The following is a 20,233-nucleotide window of genomic DNA, read 5'->3' as shown; positions in this document are numbered from 1 at the left end:
GCATTGCACATTTGAGAAACTCAAAGAAAGTCAATGTGGTAGAGTACACAGAGCAAGAGAGAAAAATAAAATACATCGGGGGTAGTTATAGGCTATAGCCCTGTAGACTGTGATAGATTTTTTTAAAAAAATAGGAGGTGACTTGATCATACTTGAATATAAAAAATATCACTGTATATGGGAGCTCTATGTACTTTTTAATGTAATGTTTTATAAACCTAAAACTGCTCTAAAAATTAAGTCTATTAAAAATATCACTCGGCTACAGTGTATGGAAGAGAAGAGAGTGAGGGAAGACTAGAGTCTGAAGACAAGCTAGTAGAATATTGCAGTGCTCCAGGACAAAGAGGACCAAGACTGAGTCCAAGGGCCCTCTGACATGATGAGGTAAGGGAGAAGAAGACTAACAAGTAATGGTGACTAAGAGACAGGGACAATAGAGTAGGATGAAAACTAAGAAAGTTAGTGTCCTAAAAGCCAAATGAAGAATGTGTACCCAGAAAAAAGGAGTAATCAACAGTGTCAAATGATTCTGATTGGGCAATTATTATGAGGATTAAAACGTAATCAATGGATAAAGAAAAATCAGCTGTCATCAATGTCATTAGTAAAAAAAAAAATCTGGTGGAATGAGGGGACAAAAGTTGATTTGAACAAAGCTAGAACTTGGAATGAGTGTGGTATAGTTTTGTTGCAAAAAGAAGCAAAACACGTGAGGTGCTGGATGATGGGAGAAGTGTGGTTAAGAGATTATTATTTTTTTAATAAACTCAGAGAACTAATAGCATGATCGTATGTTCATATTTTTAAAACTTTAGTATGCATGAGATTCATTTGCTTTTTAAATGAAAACATTAATGTACTCACACCTGTAATCCTATGAGAATACACCACAGGAGCCAAAATTACATAACAAGATAAAAACAGTACAATCAATAGATTACGGTTCCTGAAAAGGTGGGAGTGGAAGGAATTCAAAGACAGATGAAGAACTGGATTTAGGATGGAAAAGGGGCAGTTTCTCTGTAGTAACAGATATAAGTAATTTTGTACACTTGGTATTAGGAAATTAGGGGAATATCCATTAAATTAAGTTGGCAGTAAGGCTATGTGTGGGAGACAGGATGATCGAAAATAAAATGCAAAATAAACCAACTACTTAAATAATAACTGATTTGCATCAGTTATAGCCAAAGTGGAATGAGTTACTTGTCTTTCAATCAAAGAACCCATTATGACAAATCACAGCCCAGAGATTAGAGCCAAATAGCCTCCAAGCACAGTTTTGTCATTATCTCCACTGTGATTCCGATAAGCAAGTGACACATCAGAAATAATGAGTCATGAGAAGGACAATGTGATTGCTGCTAAAAAAAAAAAAAAAAAAATTCCCTGAATTATGTCATGCCCCTGCACTAATCGTTTTCCAGAAGCCTTAATTGCCTGCCTTGACACCCCTTGCTCCTGTATATCCTAAATGACAAGTTGGTAATTCACTACAGAAAGCTTGGGCAACTGGATAAGATGTATCAAGTGCTCCCTTTGGCTTTCTGCCTCTGTCTAGATGCATAACAGTTGTATTTAAAGCATTGGTGTACCACTTTTAGAGAGAAGTTTGTCCTCAAATAAAATTAACCTTCACTTAAAAAGAAAAAAATACACAAATAAAGACAATAACAACAGCACTAAGGCTAGATGTCCAATGTATTTCCTTTGGGCAAAGTGATAAAAACAAAACAAAACAAAACGCTAAGAGTAAAATTGAAGAGAGTTTTAAATCCAAGGTCAATTTTCAGGAAAAATAGCTAGATACACAATATTTGTTCTTCCCCTGGGCATCCCTCATTTTTATTTCCTGTGTTTTTAGTTAATGCTTTGGTTGCTAAATCTCTCAGCTTTTTTAATATTTGTGGCAGGAATAAGTAGAGTTCTGGATTATAGTGTGGTGAACATATAGCAAGGTCTGGATTTCTGCTTCTTTCTTTGAGGAGTAGGGTGGAGCTCAAGCAGTCAGTCAGAAACATGAGGGAAAGTTTGTCCCCTAAAATAGAGAAGCCTTTAGAAGAACAGTTAAGTCTCATTTCCTTTTTAATTCTGATATGGGCTTACTTGTGTTTCCCCAAAATACATACAAGGAACTTCAAACCCCCAATACCTCAGAATGTGACCCCATTTGGAGACAGAGTCTTTAAAGAGGTAATTAATTTAAAATGAGGTGATGAGGGTGGCCCTAATCCTATGCAACTGATGTCCTTATAAGAAGAAGAAATTAGGACACAGAAGGGCACTGAGGGAAGACCCTGTGAAGACACAGGGAGAAGGAGATGAACCAAGGAGAGAGCCCTCAGAAGAAACCAACCCAGCTGACACCTTGATCTTGAACTTCTAGCCTCCAGAATCCTGAGAAAATACATTTCTGTTGCTTATGTCACCAAGTTTGTAGTACTTGTTATGGAAGCCCTAGAAAGCCAAAAAATACACTAAAGATTCTTTCTACTCACTCCCCTTTCTTGTGAAAGGCACAGAAAATGTTATTTTAAAAACAGTGCTAATCAAGCAGAAGTTCATAGAAAAACTTTCTATGTGGGACCAGAGAGTCCTTAAACCAGTGCCCCTTCATAATAACAGTTTAGGGACTGTCCTACCAAGTTGGTGAGGCCTGGGCTGGGCGCGGTGGCTCACACCTATAATCCCAGCACTTTGGGAGGCCGAGGCAGGTGGATCATGAGGTCAGGAGATCGAGACCATCCTGACTAACACGGTGAAACCCTGTCTCTGCTAAAAATACAAAAAATTAGCCAAGTGTGGTGGCGGGCGCCTGTAGTCCCAGCTACTCGGGAAGCTGAGGCAGGAGAAAGGTGTGAACCCGGGAGGCAGAGCTTGCAATGAGCTGAGATCGTGCCACTGCACTCCAGCCTGGGCGACAGAGCGAAACTCCATCTCAAAAAAAAAAAAAAAAAAAAAAGGTTGGTGAGGCCTATAAGATCTATAGCTGGTTGATGCAATTTGAATGTAATATAGAAGTTTGAGGTCGGGCACGGTGGCTCACGCCTGTAATTCCAGCACTTTGGGAGGCCGAGGCAGGTGCATCATCTGAGGTTGGGAGTTTGAGACCAACCTGACCAACATGGAGAAAAATAAATACTAAAAAAAAAAAAAAAAATACAAAATCAGCCAGGCTTGGTGGCACATGCCTGTAATCCCAGCTACTCAGGAGGCTGAGGTAGGAGAATCACTTGAACCCGGGAGGTGGAGGTTGCAGTGAGCTGAGATCACACCATTGCACTCCATCCAGCCTGGGCAACAAGAGCGAAACTCTGTCTCAAAAAAAAAAAAAAAAAAAAGAAGTTTGAATTTTTGTTTATTAATCCTATGTTTGAAATATAAATATTTGATTAGCATGGGCTAAATGAACCCACAAATGAATAGGCAAATAAAGATAAGGTCCATTTTAAAGCCGGGAAGCCTGACAGTCCCAGGGATGCATTATTGGGCTGCAGATGGTCCTTGGGGTTTTATCTTTTGAAACATTCAGGACCACTTCATCTCAGTTTTCTATTAAAAAAGAAAAGAAAAAGCCTTCCTTGGTTCCCTGAGAGTTGACACAGGTCTCAGTGATATGCCAGTGCTCTCCTGGCTACAAGCTTATCTCTCACTCTTAATTATCAGCAGCTGTTCTGCTGCACACTCATTTTCCTTTTCCTCATCTATTTCTTTTCCTTTGAAGTATGATTCCCCTTTCTCATTCTGACATCGTTTCTAACCTATTGGTTTTTCTCTCCACTGGCCATCAAGTCACCCAAACACACTCTTTCTGTGGCTCAAAGAAGCCCTACCACAGACAAAGACCTGCCTGGACAAGCTCTATTTGTAATAACAGCAGCTGACATTTGTTTAGTACTTTGCTATTTTCATAGCTTGATTAGATTGAAAGCCCTTTTCAATTATTGGATAAAAGAAGCAGGTGAACACAAATGGCCTGAGAATGCATAATTAAAACCATATCACAAAGAACAATGGGAAAGATCACATTTATTTCAGCAAATAACTTCTTTATAAATAGCTTCTGTTTTCAAAGTAATAAAAGACACTACTGGTGTATTAATGAAGGACTCAAGAATGAGGAGAGTACTACTTTCTTTTATTAAAAAACATTGACACATAATAATTGTACATATTTGTGGGGTACTTAGTGATGTTGTGAAATATATATAATGTATAGTGAGTAATCAGGATAATTTGCATATCCACCATCTCAAATATTTATCATTTCTTTGTGTTTGGAACATCCAATATCCTCCATCTAGCTATTTGACATGATAATATATTAATGCAAACTATAGTCACCCTACAGTAGTATAGAACACTAGAACTTTTTCCTCCTATCTAGCTATAATGTTGTTACTTTTAAAATCGTGTAGAGTCTGAGAAGTTAATGAACTTCTCTAGGATCCAGTCTCAGGAGGCACTGGGAAAAAGGTCAATAATCAAGTTAAATAACTCAGACCTAGACAACTCTAACTTTGACTAATCCAATGTGATCAATCCATAGATAATAAAACTGCAGCCTCGTTTATTCATTAATTCAACAAACATGCATTAAGCATACACTACATGACAGCACTCTGCTAGGCAGTAGGGATAGAAGGTGTCTCTTCTCAAGAGCTTCCAATCTAATAGGGAAGGAAGCGAACACAGACAATGCAAGGACTGTGAGTATGGAGGAGAAAGGAATGAAATGCAGAGTATACTGACTCTTAAACCCATAACCCCATTTCTTCTTGTCATCCTTGTTTCTCTTAAGTCTCAGATATTTGGCCTCAGTGTAGTGTAGATAATAAACCTATCCATATTCTTATTGGTATAAGAAGGTTGTAGCATGTGGTGGTTTTGTGGGTGCAGATGGGTGTGAATCCTGGCTTTAGCACTTATTAAAAATGTGAATTTGTACCACCGTTTTACATACATACACACACATATATATATATATACACACACACACATATGCCCAGTCTCTCTCTCTCTCTGTGTGTGTGTGTGTGTGCAGTTATATTAAATGAGTCATTGTATATAATGCCTGACATATATCAGTACAGGGCCTGACACATATTTCAGTAAATATTAAATATGAATATTATGGGAACATTCTCATACTGATGGTAAAAGAAAACTGGTGGGTTTGGGGCAGGGAGATGTTAATAAATGGGTGGTAAGGGAAATAAACTACCCCTCTAAGAAGATAAGCTTAAGTTTGTTTGTTTTACTTACAAATAATGTATTGTTATTTTCTGTGAGATACTTAGAGCTTTAAGATACTAATGCAAGCTGGGTGTGGTGGCTCACGCCTATAATCCCAGCACTGTGGGAGGCTGAGGGAGGAGGACTGCTTGTACTCAGGGATTTGAGACCAGCCTGGGCAACACAGTGAGACCTCATCTCTACAAAAACAAAAAAATTAGCTGAGCATGGTGGTGTGAACTTGTGGTTCCAGCTACTACTCGGGAGGCTGAGGCAGGAGGATCACTTGAGCCCAAGAGGTTGAGGCGGCAGTGAGCCGTGATTGTACCACTGCGCTCCAGCCTGGGTGACAGAGTGAGACCCTGTCTCAAAAAACAAAACAAAAAATAGCTAATGTACATCATATAAAGGAAAGCTTAGAAGACACTTCAAGCTTATTTGATCTTGCCAGAGTTGCTTCAATCTCAGAATATTTGTAAATAGCTCCCTGAATTTGTGTGGACTGAATAAAATATGGGAAATGTTTTTCATGCTAGGCACACCCCATCTCCTATTAATGGTATTCATAAAGTCACATAAGAGATTTCAGTTCTGGTCAGAATCTAGAATTCCAAATGAACTGAGATGGTGTTTAAAAGAGAAGATTTCAGTTTGGTCACTAACACTTTTAAAGTTCAATGTGATTTAAAGCATAGATATTATTCAGAGATGGAACTTCTAAATAAAAATATTGGCAAATAGTTCCTGAATCATGATTTTGAGGCAATGGATAATGCCATGGCCTGGGGAGACAGGCTGTCTCAGAGTTCTAATTCTGGCTCTGGTGGCACCAGTGGGGATTAGTGATTTATATCAGTATTTCAGCTTCCTTTTCATAGGTTTGCTTTTTTTATCTAGCCCAGGGGTCAGCAAACTATGCCCACGGGCCAAATCCGGTTCACTGTCTATTTTTTACATTTTTAAGTGGTTGGAAAAAAATAAAGAATAATATTTCTGATATTTGAGAAGTATATAAAATTCACATTTCAGTGGCCATAAGTAAATTTTATTGACATACAGCCACATCCATTTGTTTTCGCTACCATGGCAGAGTTGAACAATTGTAGTGGAAACCTTATGGTCACAAAAGTCTAAAATATTTACTCTCTGGATCTTTCCAGAAAAGGTTTGCTGGCCCCTGGTCTAGCGAATAGTGATGGTGACTGGATCAATACGTCTACCAACACTGTGAGAGGACACTCCTCATAGGGACACTTCACAGGAGGATCGTATGATCACGCTGTCCATCAGTTCGTAAATGCCCCAAATGTATGTTGGTTGAAATGACATTAGCCAGAATTCCAAAGGATTAAAAACATTTTTAAAACGTTCTTTGTACCATGTTAATAGCTTCTTTCAAGTGTATATTTTAATGTATTTTAAGTAGGAAGGGAATTTTGAAACAAAAATCTCAAACACTTTCTTTAAGAACACATAGTATTTAATACATGCTGCTTTCACCAATGCATTTATTTAGTTCATGTAGAGCTACTTGTGTATATAGAATTATGTTTTCGTACCATAAGCAACTCCTACTCACATTCTCTAAATGATTTGCACATATTAAAACTAAGCAAAAAAAAAAAAATACAAGCTTCACGGCTGCCTACAGACTTAGGCAGACAAAAAAAGAGATTGTCACAGCTGCTTTGGGGTAACAAATATAATTGCATGGATTTTAACTTACAGAACTAACACAAAAAAAGAAAAAAAGTTAAGATAAGGGAGTGTTGTAAAATTAAATGCCTAAGCAGCATATTTAACTGGTGATCAAGAAAGTGACTAAACTTGATGCTAAAACACAATTAAAACATTCCTACATTTTCATATAAAATATATGTCAAATATTGGCTTACATTTTCAAATGACAGCAAGTTAATGTAGACAATGACATTATTTATTCAACCCAGAAGGAGTCACAAATGCAGACATGTATGGTAAACTTTTATTGCTGTTGTTACATTATTATCCCAAAAACTCAAAAATTGGCCAAACTTTTTTCTTTCCCAGAGACACCCATGAATCTATCTCATAACTATTTATTTCTCAGCTGGCCTATTATGTAACACAGCTGCAGTAACCATCTAAGTAGGTTGAAGTTTTACTAAATTAAAAATTTTACAGCCTCCAGACCCATGAAATGTTCCATCCAGGAAAAGTTCTTCTGTAAATGTGCAAAATAGGTCTGTGGAGTTACACAATCATAGAAACAGGAGAAAGAACAACTGAATCAGAGAGGTGAAAGTCTAAAACTGATTGGTATACCAGATAATTACAAATAACAGTTTATGCACACATGTACATAGATAAAATAGATAAATGCATAGGAACATAGACACATTAGCTAAAATAGAGATAAAGAGTGAGAGAGAGGTGAGAGAGAGAGATAATAAAGTCTTTGGTTCCCAATATAAATTATTATTCTTAAACTACAGTCAATGATTGCATTTTAGGGAATCTCTGAAGTCCTCAAAAGTATGTGCAATTTTGGTAGGTATTTGCCTTTTTTTTTTTTTTTGGCGAAAGGATCAATGCATTTATTAGATTCTTTAGGCACCCATGTCTTCTAACTTTTCACCTATCTCCTAAGAAATCCTTCTGGAAAAAATAATTAGAATGGAAACTTTTTAAAATTTGAAATGTACAAAAGTAACATGTAATTGTCTGAGGGTATTGGAAATAATTAGTATAGTTGTGGCTAAAGGTAGGATAAATAACATCTTTTTTTTTTTTTTGAAGGCCTAATTTTGTTTCCAGGCAGATAAAAATCACTTTAGATTACCCTTCAAAATTTATCTTATTTTTTTCCATGGCTACTTTTCATTCCTCATCCCCTTGTCTTTTGTGTTCACCTCTTCTTTTCTTTCCCTGGAGGAAGGAAGAGGAAAGAACACCTCCTACTTTTAGTTAATATTGATTTTAGGCACTGGGTCAGATGGGCCTTTTAGGGTCTGGAATATTGACAATTGCCCTTGAAAGCCATAAAGAATCTTTGCTTGGTGGATGGACTGAGTCCCAGAATATGATTAATATCAGATGTGTTGGTTGGTGGTTAGACAGTGAGTGATACCTTGGCCAGTATGTGAAGGGAGTTTGTGAAGAAGCTGAGAACAATTTCAGCAATGTATACTCGGTAATGAAAGAGAATTGGATCCCAGAGCGTTGACAGTTGTCTATAAGAAAGCACTCCATCCGTAGAATCCACCTTTGTTACCTTTATTCATAACAAGGAAGATCACTGCTGGAAAATGTCTGTTTCTCCCCACTTTTTCATGATGGGATTGTTGTAGCCTTAGAACATGCTTTCAAAAGAACTGTAAGTGGGCATCTCTATCTGGTGCCTATTTGTATTATATATTGTATTATAAATAGCTGCTAAAAAACAAAAATGCCTACTCTTATCAAGTGCCAAAATTCTCATTCTTAATGAATGAGTCTGGAAAGATACCAGTGTATCCATTCCAGTTCAAAAAATAACTTCACATGCTCATATTTCAGAAAATAGGCTCCAGGCCTTTTTTACTTTATTTTTTGAGATGGAGTCTCACTCTGTCACCCAGGCTGGAGTGTAATGGTGAGATCTCTGCTCACCACAACCTCCGCCTCCTGGGTTCAAGGGATTCTCCTGCCTCAGCCTCCTGAGTAGCTGGGATTATAGGCGCCCACCAACACACCCAGCTAATTTTGTGTTTTAATATTCTATTGAAACGGGGTTTCTCCATGTTGGTCAGGCTGGTCTCCAAGTCCCAACCTCAGGATCCCCCCACCTTGGATCCAAGCCCCAACCTCAGGATCACCTCAGGTGATCCCCCCACCTCGGCCTCCCAAAATTTTGGGATTACAGGCGTGAGCCACAGCGCCTGGCCCAGTGTTAGCTTTTTAACCTGGATCAAATTACTTCTCTGTGCCTCAGATCTGTCGTTTACAGAATAAAGATAATGACATTGCTTGCCTCATAGAGTTGTAGTAAGGATTAAATAAAGCGATACGTGCAAACAGCCTGGAACATTGCCTGGAATACAGATGTCTAGATACTGATAAGGCTACAGACATTATAATGGATACTGTAGTACTCTCTCTAGATCCCAAAGACTGGTATATTGGTTGCTGAAGGCACAAAGAGATTCTCATGGGAATTGTTCTACAACGCAGCAGGAACAGCTTCACCCAAGTTTATCTGTCTTCCTGCTCCCAATCAATGACTAGTTAGCAAGAGGAAACAAAGCCCCAGCCCCTCAGTTTGAAGCAAACTTGAGAGGGATCACAGCCTCAGGGGACCCCACTGGATCAGCTAAGACTTCAGTTGCTACAGCGTTGCAGGGCAGGTGCTCCTGTCGCATCCTGCTTTCCTCACTTTCTTGCAGAAAAAATATCTTCGGAGAACCTTTCCCATGACAATCTAATGCCATTCTCCATCAGCGTGTTTCCTGGAATCCAATCTAAGATTATAGATAGATGTAAATAAAACGTTTTATCCCCATTATCCTGGAACTGCAGCTAAGGTCCACCCCCCACCCCCCAAAAGAGGCTAAAACCCCACATTCTAAGCTGAAAAGACCAATGGAAATTGCGCCTAGCCACTTCTCTGCCAGGTTTACTGAGAGAAAGCATTGAACCTGAGAACCCAAATGGCCCTGACTGTTTTGAGGGGGAAACTAGAAAAGAGGAAGTGCTACTTGGAGGAAGCAGTTTTCAAAATCAGCACTGTTTTTTGAGGGGGAGGACTAGGAATTCTCCCAACTATCGGAACAAGAGTATTGCTGGTAAATTTTGATGTGTGTTAGAACAGTGACTCACTCCTTCTCTAAGTCAGGGACTCATGATGGCCTCTGAAGCTTGGCAAGCCACTGACCTTGCTGGGCACTGAAGCTGATAACCCCTGGAGAAAGTGACAAGCCAAAGGAGGCAGCAACAGTGGAACAGCCTGCATTTCCCTTACGTTGCAGGCCAGGGTACATGAGTTTCCTAGTTGCTGAATAAACACAAAGCAAGCAGCTGGCCTTTGAGGCCTTTCGCTGTATCCCATCCAACAGGACTATCCCAATGCTGGGAGAATACTAGCATGTGAAGTGGATTTCTAATTCCAGAGACCCTGAAAAATCCACAAATGCATCTGTGAAAGATTCAGCCTTTAGAGAGGAAAGTCTGTAACGACCAGTCAGTGTGAAGGGGCTATGCCCCAGCAGTATCATCTGTGTAGGAAGATCTCTACCTTCTTCCATCCGTCTCTTGGTCTCATCATCAGAAAGGAAGGCAGAAAAGTAGGAAAGGAAACATGTAAGGAGTTTCTCTTCACTTTTGCCACTAGAGTGACAAAGAGGTCTTTGCGGGAACAGGGGAGAAAAGGTCCTATGCAACAGGAAATAGTTCAACATAGCAGAGTGGGGGCAGTTTCATATGATTGAGATTCTTCCATAAGCCTGGTAAATATATGCACTTCAAGAAATATTTGTTTAGCACCATATGTTATACTGTGCTATTTCCAGGTGTTAGGTATACAGTAAAAAGCAAGAAAGATGTGGTTTCTAAATATATGGAGATACATATAGTCCTCCTTTGTCTTGTTTTGCCTATTTCTTGTCTGTTTCTTTTGTCATTTTATTTTTTTCTCTGAGAAACTTCTTTCCTAAGAAAGCGAAGGCATCATTATTCCAATAACTACTCTTTATTTTTTTAAAACATTTCAAGGAAAATTCAACTAGAACACATTTAGAGAAGCAGAAACCAACTGCATGTTCTTTCTTCAAGAACTGTTCATTAAAGATTTGCCAATCTTTCTTTCGCAACCACATTTCCCAAAAGCTTGGACTTTGGCCATAAAAGTTCACTTCAGTCTAAAATTTGGCATGTCTGACAGAGAAGACTTCAAATTTGCCAATTTGGCTGATATCCCTTTGAATAACAAGTAGAGAAATAGGAAAAATTTGGAGCGAAAAATCTATAACTCGTGGCATTATTCAGAGAGATAATTCATTTCATAGGATAATGAATCTATAGGAAATCAACCCTAAAACATGGTAGATTTATTTTCAGATTGGTTTTTACAAAAGCCTAAAATATGCATACAAATATAATTTGTAAACAAATATAAATAAGTAATACACAAAGACCTGAGACGCTCAATTTTATTGAAAATTCTTGTGTTATTTTAATATGATTTTCCTTGGTTTCATGGGATATTTCAGCATAAAGCAAAAGCAAAAATAAAACAAAATAAAAATTCCTATATATATATATACACATATGGAAAAATTATAAGGACATACAGTGCACATATGGATAAACTGTATTCGTAACACACACACAAATGTGTACGTATGCATATAGTGCTAAAATATATGGCAAAGAGCTTGCTAGAGGCTTTTGTTAGTTTTGTTGGAAATCATTATGGGCAGATGAAATTAAAATATGTAATCCTCTCCTACTCACTCATAAACTCTGGAGAGTTAGGCTTGAGTTAGCTATCCGTAAAGATAGACACTTGTTGGGTTTGTAAGCATCATCTTTATGATAGATTTTCAGAAGTGGCAATTGAAAGAATTTTATAGAGAAAGCCAATCTAGAATAAATATGCTTTATGAGGATCTGCTGCCAGGTAGGCCCACGGCCTGCCGAGGGTTCTTTACACATTACCAACCACATTTCTGCAATCCTTGCTGCCTCCTATGCATTCTGACAAATAAAAACACTCTGTTGTAACATCCCAAATTATCACGTTAAACAATTACACCATTGAAAAAATTGAAAAATATTATCTTGTCATTCCCACTTGCAAAGATAAAGTAATCGTTATGTTATCCCTAAATAACCCCAATAATGCAAATATTGATGAAAATAACCTGATACAGATCCCACATTATCATAGAAGTACAAAAGCATTTGCCTAGAAATGCCATCCTGATGTCAAGGGCACACCAGTAAAGCCCCAGTGACCAGGATGAATGACACAGACACTGGATTCTCAATGTAGTGCTTTGTCTTTCCAGCTCTGTCTTCAAAGATACATTTGGAACACTTCTCTTCACACTCCGTAAGATGATTTAGAATTATAAAAACTAATTTAGCAGCTATTACATACTGTATTAATAATTCAGGAAGCATCTTTTCAAATGATCTACTCACATACTATATTTAACTCCATAATTACAGAAGCAAGCTTGAATTTCCTATAAATTTGTTTGAAAGGACAACCTTCATATTCCATATTACACAGTCTTAAACTTCTTAGGCTTTGTTCATCAAAAGCCATTATGTCATACGCACTGCATGTGAAACAGATGATTTAGAATAGCAATGTTGGAGAAGAGGTTTTATCTGTTACTTCCTGGTCTTGAAGACATGGCTCTCTCTAAAACAGTATTGAAAATATCCGTCTATATTACTTGAGAACTTCTTCACCAAAAGATGAAACCTCCTTGCAGCTAGCAGACTGAATGGAAAAGTAGACCTCTAGCATTATTGGAGATAAAGAGTCAACCATCAGTTCAATACCACGCTGATTAAAAAGCCAACATGCGCTATTGTCTGAGAATAAATCGGAAAAGACATTTCCTCTACTGATACTTCAAAGACTTTGTAACATCTGGAATCTGGTTCTATACAGGGTATTCCACTAAGAAGTAAGAATAAAAGGATTTTAATAAGGCAAATAAGATTCAGGTTTCTTAAAATATGTTCTCCCTGGAGGGAAACAAATAACACATTGCATCTGACTAACCTTTCTGCACTTCAGCTGCATTAATTCACATTTAGTCATGGATTCCATCATGAGCCAGATGAACTTAGTGCTACAGCTGTTTTCATCGAGGGGAAAATATGCTTTTCCATTTTAGATTCCCAGCATTTAATATAAATATGGGAAAAATACATTTTTTTGACTGCATTATTGATAAGAACTCCATATTACTTACCCAAATAAATTCACACCCACCCTAGACTGTAATCAAATCAATATCAATATTACATAAACGGTCAGCCGGAGCCAGATTCCTACCTCCCTTTTTCTTACATTGAGGGATAAGGAAAGGTTGAAGAATTGATCAAAGAGCTAAACAACATGGCCTTGGAGGAATTGTTGCTGGGTTAGTCAAAGACTTTAGTGGAGATCAGGTTCACTAAGAGGAATGAATACAGATGACTAGGAAAAACGAACGGATGTTTCAAAAGTTTAACTGCGGGATTTGATGTCTTGGCAGAGCTGTCCTCAGCTCTACCAGCAAAACATGTGGAAGTGGTTGGTTGGGAGCAAAGCTGAGGTACAGAACTGCAATACTTGGTCAGTATTACAAGTGTTAAGTAGTAAGAGTTTTTTTTTTTTGCAAAACCTCCTTGAAGATACAATTTTGTGAGGAAATATGTCAGTGATTCCACTGGGCAAAGCATTCAACCTATAACTCCTTGTCAAATTTCATATCACAAGAGCGCTGTAAAATCAAATTCATCTCCAATAGTCCTGAACAAATACTGTATCATGACTTGTGGTCAACTATGGAGTCTCATGGACAAATGAAAATCCAGTAGTCACGTGGTCAGAGTATGTGTGTGTGAGTGCATTCATTTGTACTAGTATATAAACCTGCAGTCATTATCTGCGTCAACACTAACCAAGCCTCAAATTAAGGTTCTCAGTCATGATTCAAAAAAGAATGAAACCTGTCTGACCCATCTTCACCTTTACCAACACAGGATGACAATAATTTAATCAGACTAGGAAAATATCTTACCTGGAACTACTTCAAAAAGGAACTTCCCTGGGTTCTCTTCATTGCAGGGATGCTCAAAAACTTTATTTCCAGGCAGAAAAATAGTACCCTGTGAAAACAAATACCCAAAACATCAACATCATCAGATAGCAAACATCATATGTCATCATTATAATCAGTGAATATCCAAGGTGTAGCTATAACCCAGTATACAGTAAGATGCATCAGACTCTTTTATATTCCCAATAATCAAAAATTATGTGCCAGAATCATGTTCACTCAAGATTTAATGAATACTTGTTGAGCATCTAATATGTATAAGACTAATATGTATGTTAGCTGCTAGATTCATCTTAAGCACCAATTTATTAAACACATTCTGTGTGCCAGAAATTTTACTAAGCATTCTACCCGCACCATATTATTTGTTAGTATAATCTTATGAGGTAGATATTCTTTTCCCCATTTTATAGCTGTGAAAACAAGGTAGACTTAGACATAGTTGTGATAAGCCTTCTCTTGATTATCTCTTCTCTCTTCTCTTTCTTTCCTTTTCTTTCTTTTTCTTTTTTTTTTTTTTTTGTTTTTTTTGTTTGTTTTTTGAGATGGAGTTTTGCTCTTGTCACCCAGGTGGGATTGTAATGGCACGATCTCGGCTCGCTGCAACTTCTGCCTTCCGGGTTCAAGCAATTCCACTGCCTCAGCCTCCTGTGTAGCTGGGATTACAGGCACCCACCAGCACACCCGGCCAATTTTTGTATTTTCAGTAGAGATGGGGTTTCACCATGTTGGCCAGGCTAGTCTCGAACTCCTGACCTCAGGTGATCCACCTGCCTCGGCTTCCCAAAGTGCTGGGATTACAGGCATGAGCCACCACGCCCAGCTATCCTTTCTCTACCTTTAAATTTCTCTCTTTAGTGGATCATTTCATTCAGTGCTGAGATATACTTAAAAGTCTGTGTCATTAAAAAAAAAGTACTTTGACTTCCCGCTATTATTCTATTTTTTTTCTTTGCCTACTGTCTATACTGAATCTATTTCCTCACTGTACCCACTGCAGCCTGGTTGATGCACCCAGCATTCCACTTACATGACTCACAAGCTGCATGTTTGATAATGTTCACTTTTCAGTGAGTTGACTTTCTAGAAGTGTTCATCACTATTGACCACTCTTTCCTTGAAGCACCTTCTTTCCTTTGTTTCTTTGTTTTCTCTAGGTTTTTCCCTAATTTCTCTGTTGTCTGAATCTCTTTTGCTGACTCTAATTGACCTTTAAATATGAGTTTTTGAAAAGATTTATCCAATAATTTCTTCTCTTCTGACTCTAGTACTCTCTTTCTCCATACTATCTCATCCAGGCCTATGATTTCAATAACCAACTGTAGGCCAATGAATATCAGAGTAACATTTCTAATCTAGGACACTCTGAGCTTCAGATACATTCAAAAGCTTATTTGACATTTCCACTTATCTCAAAGATGTCTTAAACTCAACTTAGTCAAATTAAAATGCAAGTAAATCTGGCTCTCATTATGTATTCCCCAGCTCAGTGACTGTCACCCTCTTCTATGCAGTTGCAAAAGCCAGAAATATAGAAATCATTATCTCTACTATGTATCTCTACTACTACCACTCTCTAATTTGAGGCAACTATTATCTCTTGTCTGAAATTTTTCAAATGCCCCTTCACTGAATTCTCCAGAATATTCTAACATCTTTCTTTTATTATTATTATTATTATTATTATACTTTAAGTTCTAGGGTACATGTGCACAACGTGCAGGTTTGTTACATATGCATACATGTGCCATGTTGGTGTGCTGCACCCATTAACTTGTCATTTACATTAGGTATATCTCCTAATGCTATCCCTCCCCACTGTCCCCACCCCACAACAGGCCCCGGTGTGTGATGTCCCCCTTCCTGTGTCCAAGTGTTCTCACTGTTCAATTCCCACCTATGAGTGAGAACATGCGATGTTTGGTTTTTTTGTTTCTGCTCTTACACTTTTTTGCTTTCTATGGCTTTCTATCATCCAGCAACTACCCTTCTATAAATGGCAGCATGCTCCCATCTACCTTAGGACAACATTCTTTCCCTGGCAATTTTATACTATTTTTAAGATTGTCTACATCTAAAATATACTTGCATAGATTCTTGAATTTTTCCTGGACTGATTTACCATTGTATGTAGTTATGTTATTTGTAAGATGAATTGATTAAAATCCATCTCCCTCGTTAAACTGTAAGGGAAAAATAATATGTGTTTTGCTCCCTAATTTACTACCAATGCCAAGCATTTTGCCTGGCATATAGTTAATGGCTAAAAATGTGTATTGTTGAGTGAATGGGAACTGTTAACATAATGAAGCCAGTGTTAAAAACTAAGTGTGCTGAACTCAAAAGCCCATGCTCCTGTCCACTGTATTATATTGCCCATTTTTCCCAGCTCAAAAAATAGTAATATTTAGCTAAAGTAGTATTTTACTCAATTTTCAACCTACTTGGTTTGGCACAGAAAATTATAGTCCTCAGCCATTTCCCTCCTTCTGGGCTTAGACTGATAAAGCATAGCGCTCTCCAACCAAAACCCAAGAAATTGCACGTTAGAAGTATCCCTCTCCCCCCATGCCTTACAAGGTGAGGTGTTGGAGGAATTGCCTTTGTTCTCCTCCTCCAGGAAGTACCTTTTCCTGCTTTTTATCATATCTAGTTTTCTCTGGCCTATAGATCCCATTTCCCATTTTGTTTCCCTATCTTTGAAGTAATTTTTTAAAAATTGCTAGATACTTTGAAGATACTCATTGTAATAAAGACCTTTTATTACATACATTTAATCTATATGGTTTCTAGGTAATGTGGTAAAAATAATTGTTTCAATTAAGAATTTATTCTACTTACTGAAATGACTTTGTGAAGTAATTCATTTTGTGATTTATCTCAGTTTTAGAACATAGCATCTAATATTCATTTTATCCACATGTGTATTTGTGTGTGTATGTATAGCTCCTGTTTAGTTCTATATCTTCAGGTTCTACTTAAGATCTTGAATTGTACATGTGCCATATAAGTTGAATTCAAGCAACACACTAGCATAAATGCTACCTCCGTGATATCTTAAGCTATCACATTTTGTAGTTTAAAAACTCCAAGTAATGCTATCCTTTGTTGTCTTTTTTGTATATGTGAAACAGCTACTTCTGGATGAAATTTTTATTAACATTTTCTTATTTGACATTATATAAATTTTATATTTTGACAAGTTTTTCAAACAAATTATAACATAAAAATAGTAGTTTAAATATCAACAGACAAGGCTTAGGGCAGGATATGCTGTAATTGACATTTACTGTGGTTAATTTACTAAGTCATTCAGTAAATAAAATAAAGTCCTTTAACTGAAATAGTTAACTTGATCACATTGTATGGAAATTCTGTAAAGTCCATAACTAAGGGAAATGTCTTAATTGTGATAGTTATTTTCAAAGTGTTTAGCAATATTTATAGTGTTGAAAATGCAGGTAAACAAACAAAAATCTCTAATTTACCCACTACAGATAACCAATGTTAACACCATATAAATTCTCCCATACTTTTACGTGTTTATACATGCATGTATAAACACACAGAGCAATTTTCACAAAACAGTAATCAAAATAAAAAGATATTTATTATCTGCTTCAAAACTTAAAAGTCATGTATTGTTGTTATGCCAAGTGTAGTCATCTACATCATTTTTAAAAGCTGAATTATATAGTACTTGCTTGAGTATACATACTTTAACATCCTCTACTGCTGTAATACATTTATAATTTTTGTCTTATAAGGAACATTTTATGTTGTAAAGAACATGAAGAACATCCATGAAGCTAAGTCTTTGAGCTTCTCCCTAATGTATTCCTTTAGGGCAAATACCTAAGAGATAAATTAGTCATTAAAAAGTATGCACTGCTTGTTTGTGTGAGTTGGTTAATTCTTCCACGGCTGCTCTAAATTAACCAAAGAAGCAACGAACTAATAAATAAGTACAAGTCAGGTGCCCAATCTAACTCAAAAGTAATATGTTGACAGACTACCATGTGTCAGATATTATTTCTTTAAATATCTCAGGTGATGTGAAGTGTGTGAAAGAAATAAATAATAAACTCTTTACTCTCAGTACAAGAATAACACAGTACATAATTTTAAAACAAATGAGTGTGACAGTATTTAGAAAATCAAGTAAATATAATAAAAGTTTAAGAATAGAGTGTCATAAGGGCAGGCTGATTAGTTAGGAAAAGTATATAAAGGAAATGGTTTTAAGAGGAAGGTAGGGTTTTAAGATTTAGTGGCCAAGGGCTAATCTTTCAAAGTGGAGGAAATAACATCAACCAAAGCAGAAATTAGAACCATATGTGCAGAGCACATTACAATAAGCAAAAGACCCATGTGGAGGAATAATTAGGAAGTGAAGATTGTTGGTTACATGTGCTGAGAATGTGTTGTAGAAATTCTAAGCCTAGGCAGAGGATGTTACACTTGGTATCTGTAGCAGCTGAGAGCCAGGGTAGGTTCTTGTGCAAAGCAGATGGAGATTTAATGACACCACACTCTTAAAAGTTTGTTATCATAAAGCAATTAATTTGATATAAGAGGGTAAGGTCAAGAAACGTGTTGGCAGTAGAAATGGTATACATTTGCATTACAGATGCATTGTTACATATTGTTAAGAAACATGTACAGAAACTAGTCATAGCTTAAACAGGAAACAAAGAAGGAAGAGTAAAAGATGACTTCAATTTTTCTCTATATCTAGAAGAGTATTTCCCCTGTTAGAAATGGGAATTAGGAAGATTTAAGCTCCATAAGGCCCATCCCCATGCACTTGAGCCAAAACCATGTGATATTTTAAAATTCTCTCTTAGTAAATATGATAGATATTCTCTGTTTGTTCCCCCAGATATTCTCTCCACTCCTCACTCTATTCCATACTCTAAGAGATTAATCTCTATAAATTCCATAAACCAAGCTCTCTTGATCTCTGGCTTCAGGTTAGGTTAGAGAGGCTACTTTGGGATGTCAGAAGAGCACAAGAGAGACAGGTCAAGATATTTATTCACCTGTTTCCCTCCATGCTAGCTGCAACATGGTCCTACTTGTATTGGGCTAAATCTTAAAGTCACCGGCTTCCCCAAATTCCAGTAGAGCTAAGAGTGGTCAGGGGTTCCTCTCTGTTTTTCACCCAGGGGTGTTTTACCTATCCATTGGTTTTCATTAACCTTTCTAACACTTGGTAAATTTTTTTTTTTAATCACACACTGTTCAATTATCCCTTTTGTGACAAAGCTATCAATTACTTGCTGGAATACTGAGTGACAAAAGAACCAGGGTGCAAGTGTCTTGAGTTTTCTAAGTAAGTGCATGTTATCCCTTGATGTTCAATATGCCTCATGGCAAACTTTGGATGATGAGAGAGAAGAGGCTCAAGTACAACAAGGAAATGGAACCTTTTTGATAAGAGTTCAGCACATATGGCAATAATTTCATGACAATAATTAACCAGCACATTCAAAATGGGATTATACATATTTTTATTCCTGATAAGAAATATTCCTTTTATGAAGAGTCTTTGAAACTTCAAAATGAAATATGATAAACAAAATCTTTTATAGTTTGACAGCTAAGAGTTGGCAAAAGCGACACCATTCATAACCACACTAGTAGTTTGCTGTCAGCTAAAATTACTATTAAAAAGAAAGCTCATATCTAGTTAATACCAGATCACTGAGCCAAAACCACAAGAGATTGGGGTAAGGGTAGATGCTGTTGAAAATAGGCACAGGGATCCTATTCTTTGGAATTTGGATTGGAAAAACCATGCATGTGTAATAGCTCTGTTAGTTTAATAAGCACAATGTTGAGATTTTTTTCCAGCATAAACAATGACTATGAGCATCACAATGAACTAGAAAAATCTCAGCTTGACAATATATGTCCATTTTTAATGAGATTAGACAGAGGTTTGAAAGTGAGATCAAGATGAAATAAATATTATTCAACAGGTTTTATTAAAACGATATGTTGGTTCAATTTTTTTCTTTACAGCAAGTAATTTCATGAATTTATTAAATAAATATTAATTAAACAACATGTAGCAAGTCTGAGGGCCTGTCTTAGGCACAGAGAACATAAAGGTGAGAAAGGCTAATAAAGTCTTTGCATTCCTATATCCAAAAATTACTCGGGGAAGGCAGAACATTGAAAACAGGTAT

The 20,233-nt window shown here is 37.0% G+C and overlaps 1 protein-coding gene across 2 annotated transcripts in view; it reads right to left on the bottom strand.

The window, feature by feature from the left end:
• ARHGAP24 (Rho GTPase activating protein 24) overlaps positions 1-20,233 on the bottom strand; it is a 528,695-nt gene that overhangs the window by 269,355 nt on the left and 239,107 nt on the right. For both annotated transcript variants that reach the window (XM_003811243.7, XM_063603558.1), the window contains one exon: positions 14,001-14,088. In XM_003811243.7, the coding sequence (XP_003811291.1) occupies positions 14,001-14,088 (88 nt within the window). The remainder of the gene's footprint in view (positions 1-14,000; positions 14,089-20,233) is intronic.

The sequence above is a fragment of the Pan paniscus genome, chromosome 3 (genome assembly GCF_029289425.2).
Source record: "Pan paniscus chromosome 3, NHGRI_mPanPan1-v2.0_pri, whole genome shotgun sequence".
NCBI classification, from domain to species: Eukaryota; Metazoa; Chordata; class Mammalia; order Primates; family Hominidae; genus Pan; species Pan paniscus.
Note: the sequence above shows the minus strand (reverse complement) of the source record. Positions and strands in the feature narration are given on the sequence as shown.